This window comes from Bombina bombina, chromosome 8 (genome assembly GCF_027579735.1).
Source record: "Bombina bombina isolate aBomBom1 chromosome 8, aBomBom1.pri, whole genome shotgun sequence".
Taxonomy (NCBI): Eukaryota; Metazoa; Chordata; class Amphibia; order Anura; family Bombinatoridae; genus Bombina; species Bombina bombina.
The window spans coordinates 113,409,431-113,417,955 of record NC_069506.1 but is presented as its reverse complement, the minus strand read 5'-3'; the positions used below and the strand labels follow the sequence as shown (position 1 = coordinate 113,417,955).

Below are 8,525 nucleotides of genomic sequence, written 5' to 3'. Positions count from 1 at the left end.
GCAGATACCTCATTTTTTTTATTTTGAAAAAACTAGAACTAAGAGAAGGTACACTATTATAAAACAATGAGAAGGAATTGTGAGAGACGACAATCAAAGAAACTTAAAGGGACATGAAACCCACATTTTTTCCTTTCATGATTTAGATACAGAATACCATTCTAAAAAGATTCCAATTTATTTCTATTATGCAATGTGTGTCGTTCGCATGTTATTCTTTGTTGAAGAGATATCTAGATTGGTAGCATGCACATGTCTGGAGTGCTACATGACAGGAAATAGTGCTGCCATCTATTGGTTCTTGATAATGTATAACATTGATGCAAAACTGCTGCTAAATAGTGCTGCAGAGAGGTGCACACGCTTGACCTTACCTTCCTGCTTTTCAACAAAGGATAACAAGAAAATGAAGAAAATTTGATAATAGAAGTAAATTGAGAAGTTGTTTAAAATTCTATATTCTATCTGAATAATGAAAGAATTGTTTTGGGGGTTTATATCCCTTTAAATCTGAGTCATGGAACTGTTGGGTCGCATGAATTATATATTGATTACCTATACATAGATAGGAAATATGGTATCTGATTAACTTAATTCAATTATTTAATGATCCTGACACTTTAGCAGCACAGTAAAACAAAACAAGCATTGTAATACAATGTGCATGATTCTAAAACGCAAAATTAAACACACCATCCCTTTAAGACAAATAACCCTCAAGAGTCAGATCTTAGCCAGACAGAAAGTTATGACCGGTGATAAATGTGAAATTTGATGAGACTGTCCAAATCCCAATTGATGTCAATTTATGTAGCCTATAACCATTGTAGACATTGACATAAGATTGTCCAATATATTGCTGCAGTAAATCCATACTGTAGAACAGGTAACAACCTATTTTACATAAACAAGAATCAGTAACAATAGTCAGATAGGAGTAAAAATGGACAAGCTTTGTCACTGTAGTCATTAATGCTGATTGTCAAAATGTATAGTGCATCCCCTTCACATGCAATGACCAAGAGCACATAAAATGTTAATTACAAAGTAATAGGGATTATGTATAAGCTAGTCTACCTTAAAGTCTATACAATTTAATACATACATACATATCTATACTCAGGTACAGAGTTCAGCCTTAAAGGGATATACAGTAGAAACTAAACATGTTCTTTTATGATTCAATCAGATCATACAATTTTTAAAAAGTTTCCAATGTTCCTTTAAAGGGACACTAAACCCAAATTTTTTCTATTGTGATTCAGATAGAGCATGACATTTTAAGCAACTTTCTAATTTACTCCTATTATCAAATTTTCTTTATTCTCTTGGTATCTTTATTTGAAATGCAAGAATGTAAGTTTAGATGCCGGCCCATTTTTGGTGAACAACCTAGGTTGTCCTTGCTGATTGGTGGATAAATGCATCCACCAATCAAAAAGTGCTGTCCAGAGCTCTGAACCAAGAAAAAAGCTTAGATGCCTTCTTTTTCAAATAAAGATAGCAAGAGAACGAAGAAACCCTGCTAATAGGAGTAAATTAGAAAGTTGCTTAAAATTGCATGCTCTATCTGAATCACAAAAGAAAAAATTTGGGTTCAGTGTCCCTTTAAGTCTACTCATATGCAGATAAACTGTATGCTGACATTTTTCTTTGCTTTTCAGGACATATGTAAAGCTCTTACTTACCATATGGTAGTTAACCATTTCTTGCAGGCTGTCCCCAAATTTATCCAGACATTCCTGAAAAGAGAAATCACAGACTTAGAAAACTCAGATAAAACTACAAAAAGAGAAGATATAATTTGATATCCCTGAGGAAAACAAGAGATTACACTACAGGTACAAATCTCTAAATGCGGAATTCCAAAATCCAAATGTTTTAAAAAAAAATTTTTTTTTATTATCAAAAATACTATTTTCCCTGCCTGTAAGTCAAATATTATCTGCCTGTGTTCAGTTTGTTTGTTTTCTGTTCTATAATGCAAATAATAATCTATATTTATTTAAAACAACAAATATTACCTTTGTGATTACAGTATTGTACTGTGTATCTGATGGTACTATGTATACAAAGTATTACAAATAATATAAAACTGCCTTTAGCTTACATATATAAGCTGTATAATAACTTGTTAATATTGCCTAAATGACATAAGGTATTGTTGTTCACACTTAGTTCCAATTCCCTCTCCAAAGTCTCCCATTTTGCAGATGCAAATATTCCAAAATCCAAACTATTCTGATGGATAAAGGGTTCTCTACTTGTACCACCAACTGATCAAATATAAAACACCCAGTTCTAGACTCTTGCGAAATTCCTACATTTAGTTTCCAAGCACAATTATATCCCAGAATTTAATCAGATGATCTGGATTGCTAAATTAGGACCTGTACCACAGCAAATATTTATGTTATAAAGAAAGGATCAGCTGTGTTGAACGATGTATATGTTGCAGACAAAGTCAGATATTGGGTAATCCAAGGATTACCCGGGTAAGGCGGACATTACCCAATCTGCTGTGCATAAAGCCCGATGCATGATCATATGATCATAAATCCCTTCAGAGTGTGGAATCACTGCATTCTAACATATATAGCATGCACAGTAATTCCCCCATCTTCAATATATTTTTGCCTCGGCCTGGGGGGTTCAAGGGGGGTGACGCCCCCCTTTTAAACCTCAGTCCCCAAGGTTCACTTGGGGTGGATGCCAGAGGATGGCGGGGTGCCTTCCTTGAACCCCCAGGTGGAGGCAAAATAAATAGTGTAGATGGGGGAATTCTAGTACATTGGGCTTTACCCACAGCCGCTTGGGTAATGTCTGTTTTACCCGGGAAATCCTAGGATTACCCGAATTTCTTACTTTACCCGTAACATATATATACATATATATATATATATATATATATATATATAAATAAAAGATATATACATACAAATGTTTTCACATTCAAAGTAATATGATATGAGCCTTCACTGGTGTAGATATATAGCCTCATATCTCTACAAGTCTACAACTACAGGGGTGGCATTGCAGGTTAGATAGCAGTATTGTAACATCATATGTTCACATCTCTTAAAGGGACAGTCAACACCAGAATTTGTGTTTAAAAAGATAGATAATCCCTTTATTACCCATTCCCCAGTTTTGCAAAACCAACACTGTTATATTAATACACTTTTTACTTCTGTGACTAACTTGTATCTAAGCATCTTCTGACCGCCCCAAATCACATGACTTTTAGTTATTATCTATTGACTTGCATTTTAGCCAATAAGTGCAGTGTCTGCCACTAGCCACGGGCGTGATCACAATGCTATCTATATGGCCTACATGAGCTTGCTCTCCCCTGCTGTGAAAAGTAAATAAAATAGAGGCGGCCTTCAAGGGCTTAGAAATTATCATATGTGCCTTCCTAGGTTTGCTTTCAACTAGAATACCAACAGAACAAAGCAAAATTGTTGATAAAAGTAAATTGGAAAGTTGTTTAAAATTACATGCCCTATTTGAAAACTGAAAGTTTTTTTTGGACTTGACTGTCCCTTTAAGTGAACATTTATAAGTGAGGAATCAACAATTGGGCGAAAGAATTACACAAGAATTGTATATTATAAAAGGCCAGGTATGTTTGTCTGACGCAGTCATGCGCAGTAGAGACTGCAGCGTGAGACAAGCTTGCATGGCCTTAACCCCTTAACGACCAGTGCTGATGCGCAATAGAGACTGCGCGAGGACTGCGCTAGTCGTTAAGCCCTTAAGGACCAGCTTCGTACCCTGTACGACGCTGCTGTCCTGGGTCTCTCTCTGCGGCGATCTCGCTAAAAGTAACGAGATTGCGCTATTTCTGCTTGTCCCATGAGTGGGGAAGTGCAGAAATAGTCTTGCAGAGGTACCAAAGCAGCGAGGGACACTCTGTGTCCCACTCTGCATCTGGCAGCAGTGGTGCCAATCGTTGGTGGCGTGAGGGTCAGGAACAGGTGGGACCGATACACTAAAGAAAAACATAATTTATGTAAGAACTTACCTGATAAATTCATTTCTTTCATATTAGCAAGAGTCCATGAGCTAGTGACGTATGGGACGTATGGGATATACATTCCTACCAGGAGGGGCAAAGTTTCCCAAACCTCAAAATGCCTATAAATACACCCCTCACCACACCCACAATTCAGTTTAACGAATAGCCAAGAAGTGGGGTGATAAAAAAGTGCGAAAGCATATAAAATAAGGAATTGGAATAATTGTGCTTTATACAAAATCATAACCACCACAAAAAAAGGGCGGGCCTCATGGACTCTTGCTAATATGAAAGAAATGAATTTATCAGGTAAGTTCTTACATAAATTATGTTTTCTTTCATGTAATTAGCAAGAGTCCATGAGCTAGTGACGTATGGGATAATGATTACCCAAGATGTGGATCTTTCCACACAAGAGTCACTAGAGAGGGAGGGATAAAATAAAGACAGCCAATTCCTGCTGAAAATAATCCACACCCAAAATTAAGTTTAACGAAAAACATAAGCAGAAGATTCAAACTGAAACCGCTGCCTGAAGTACTTTTCTACCAAAAACTGCTTCAGAAGAAGAAAATACATCAAAATGGTAGAATTTAGTAAAAGTATGCAAAGAGGACCAAGTTGCTGCTTTGCAAATCTGATCAACCGAAGCTTCATTCCTAAATGCCCAGGAAGTAGAAACTGACCTAGTAGAATGAGCTGTAATTCTCTGAGGCGGAGTTTTACCCGACTCAACATAGGCAAGATGAATTAAAGATTTCAACCAAGATGCCAAAGAAATGGCAGAAGCTTTCTGGCCTTTTCTAGAACCGGAAAAGATAACAAATAGACTAGAAGTCTTTCTGAAAGATTTAGTAGCTTCAACATAATATTTCAAAGCTCTAACAACATCCAAAGAATGCAACGATTTCTCCTTAGAATTCTTAGGATTAGGACATAATGAAGGAACCACAATTTCTCTACTAATGTTGTTGGAATTCACAACTTTAGGTAAAAATCCAAAAGAAGTTCGCAACACCGCCTTATCCTGATGAAAAATCAGAAAAGGAGACTCACAAGAAAGAGCAGATAATTCAGAAACTCTTCTGGCAGAAGAGATGGCCAAAAGGAACAAAACTTTCCAAGAAAGTAATTTAATGTCCAATGAATGCATAGGTTCAAACGGAGGAGCTTGAAGAGCCCCCAGAACCAAATTCAAACTCCAAGGAGGAGAAATTGACTTAATGACAGGTTTTATACGAACCAAAGCTTGTACAAAACAATGAATATCAGGAAGAATAGCAATCTTTCTGTGAAAAAGAACAGAAAGAGCAGAGATTTGTCCTTTCAAGGAACTTGCGGACAAACCTTTATCTAAACCATCCTGAAGAAACTGTAAAATTCTCGGAATTCTAAAAGAATGCCAAGAAAAATGATGAGAAATACACCAAGAAATATAAGTCTTCCAGACTCTATAATATATCTCTCTAGATACAGATTTACGAGCCTGTAACATAGTATTAATCACAGCGTCAGAGAAACCTCTTTGACGAAGAATCAAGCGTTCAATCTCCATACCTTTAAATTTAAGGATTTCAGATCCTGATGGAAAAAAGGACCTTGTGACAGAAGGTCTGGTCTTAACGGAAGAGTCCACGGTTGGCAAGAGGCCATCCGGACAAGATCCGCATACCAAAACCTGTGAGGCCATGCCGGAGCTACCAGCAGAACAAACGAGCATTCCTTCAGAATCTTGGAGATTACTCTTGGAAGAAGAACTAGAGGCGGAAAGATATAGGCAGGATGATACTTCCAAGGAAGTGATAATGCATCCACTGCCTCCGCCTGAGGATCCCGGGATCTGGACAGATACCTGGGAAGTTTCTTGTTTAGATGGGACGCCATCAAATCTATTTCTGGAAGTTCCCACATTTGAACGATCTGAAGAAACACCTCTGGGTGAAGAGACCATTCGCCCGGATGCAACGTTTGGCGACTGAGATAATCCGCTTCCCAATTGTCTACACCTGGGATATGAACCGCAGAGATTAGACAGGAGCTGGATTCCGCCCAAACCAAAATTCGAGATACTTCTTTCATAGCCAGAGGACTGTGAGTTCCTCCTTGATGATTGATGTATGCCACAGTTGTGACATTGTCTGTCTGAAAACAAATGAACGATTCTCTCTTCAGAAGAGGCCAAAACTGAAGAGCTCTGAAAATTGCACGGAGTTCCAAAATATTGATCGGTAATCTCACCTCCTGAGATTCCCAAACTCCTTGTGCCGTCAGAGATCCCCACACAGCTCCCCAACCTGTGAGACTTGCATCTGTTGAAATTACAGTCCAGGTCGGAAGCACAAAAGAAGCCCCCTGAATTAAACGATGGTGATCTGTCCACCACGTTAGAGAGTGTCGAACAATCGGTTTTAAAGATATTAATTGAGATATCTTTGTGTAATCCTTGCACCATTGATTCAGCATACAAAGCTGAAGAGGTCGCATGTGAAAACGAGCAAAGGGGATTGCGTCCGATGCAGCAGTCATAAGACCTAGAATTTCCATGCATAAGGCTACCGAAGGGAATGATTGTGACTGAAGGTTTCGACAAGCTGCCATCAGTTTTAGACGCATCTTGTCTGTTAAAGACAGAGTCATGGACACTGAATCTATTTGGAAACCCAGAAAGGTTACCCTTGTCTGAGGAATCAATGAACTTTTTGGTAAATTGATCCTCCAACCATGATCTTGAAGAAACAACACAAGTCGATTCGTATGAAATTCTGCTAAATGTAAAGACTGAGCAAGTACCAAGATATCGTCCAAATAAGGAAATACCACAATACCCTGTTCTCTGATTACAGACAGAAGGGCACCGAGAACCTTTGTAAAAATTCTTGGAGCTGTAGCAAGGCCAAACGGCAGAGCCACAAACTGGTAATGCTTGTCCAGAAAAGAGAATCTCAGGAACCGATAATGATCCGGATGAATCGGAATATGCAGATATGCATCCTGTAAATCTATTGTGGACATATAATTCCCTTGCTGAACAAAAGGCAAGATAGTCCTTACAGTTACCATCTTGAACGTTGGTATCCTTACATAACGATTCAATATTTTTAGATCCAGAACTGGTCTGAAGGAATTCTCCTTCTTTGGTACAATGAAGAGATTTGAATAAAACCCCATCCCCTCTTCCTGAACTGGAACTGGCATAATTACTCCAGTCAACTCTAGATCTGAAACACAATTCAGAAATGCTTGAGCTTTACTGGATTTACTGGGACACGGGAAAGAAAAAATCTCTTTGCAGGAGGTCTCATCTTGAAACCAATTCTGTACCCTTCTGAAACAATGTTCTGAATCCAAAGATTGTGAACAGAATTGATCCAAATTTCTTTGAAAAAACGTAACCTGCCCCCTACCAGCTGAGCTGGAATGAGGGCCGCACCTTCATGTGGACTTAGAAGCAGGCTTTGCCTTTCTGGCTGGCTTGGATTTATTCCAGATTGGAGATGGTTTCCAAACTGAAACTGCTCCTGAGGATGAAGGATCAGGTTTTTGTTCTTTGTTGAAACGAAAGGAACGAAAATGATTATTAGCTCTGTTTTTACCCTTAGATTTTTTATCCTGTGGTAAAAAGGTTCCTTTCCCACCAGTAACAGTTGAAATAATAGAATCCAACTGAGAACCAAATAATTTGTTACCCTGGAAAGAAATGGAAAGTAGAGTTGATTTAGAAGCCATATCAGCATTCCAAGTCTTAAGCCATAAAGCTCTTCTAGCTAAAATAGCTAGAGACATAAACCTGACATCAACTCTGATAATATCAAAGATGGCATCACAGATAAAATTATTAGCATGCTGAAGAAGAATAATAATATCATGAGAATCATGATGTGTTACTTGTTGCGCTAAGGTTTCCAACCAAAAAGTTGAAGCTGCAGCAACATCAGCCAAAGATATAGCAGGTCTAAGAAGATTACCTGAACACAGATAAGCTTTTCTTAGAAAGGATTCAATTTTCCTATCTAAAGAATCCTTAAACGAAGTACCATCTGACGTAGGAATAGTAGTACGTTTAGCAAGGGTAGAAATAGCCCCATCAACTTTAGGGATTTTGTCCCAAAATTCTAATCTGTCAGACGGCACAGGATATAATTGCTTAAAACGTTTAGAAGGAGTAAATGAATTACCCAATTTATCCCATTCTTTGGAAATTACTGCAGAAATAGCATTAGGAACAGGAAAAACTTCTGGAATAACCACAGGAGATTTAAATACCTTATCCAAACGTTTAGAATTAGTATCAAGAGGACCAGAATCCTCTATTTCTAAAGCAATTAGAACTTCTTTAAGTAAAGAACGAATAAATTCCATTTTAAATAAATATGAAGATTTATCAGCATCAACCTCTGAGACAGAATCCTCTGAACCAGAAGAGTCATCAGAATCAGAATGATGATGTTCATTTAAAAATTCATCTGTAGGGAGAGAAGTTTTAAAATATTTTTTACGTTTACTA

At 37.7% G+C, this 8,525-nt stretch overlaps 1 protein-coding gene across 1 annotated transcript in view; it reads right to left on the bottom strand.

The window, feature by feature from the left end:
- Positions 1-801: 801 nt before the first annotated feature.
- LOC128638844 (arf-GAP with coiled-coil, ANK repeat and PH domain-containing protein 3-like) overlaps positions 802-8,525 on the bottom strand; it is a 223,040-nt gene continuing 215,316 nt past the window's right edge. The window contains exons 4-5 of the mRNA XM_053690977.1: positions 1,689-1,742; positions 802-894 (exon numbers count right to left, since the gene is read on the bottom strand). Coding sequence (XP_053546952.1) covers positions 802-894; positions 1,689-1,742 — 147 coding nt within the window. The remainder of the gene's footprint in view (positions 895-1,688; positions 1,743-8,525) is intronic.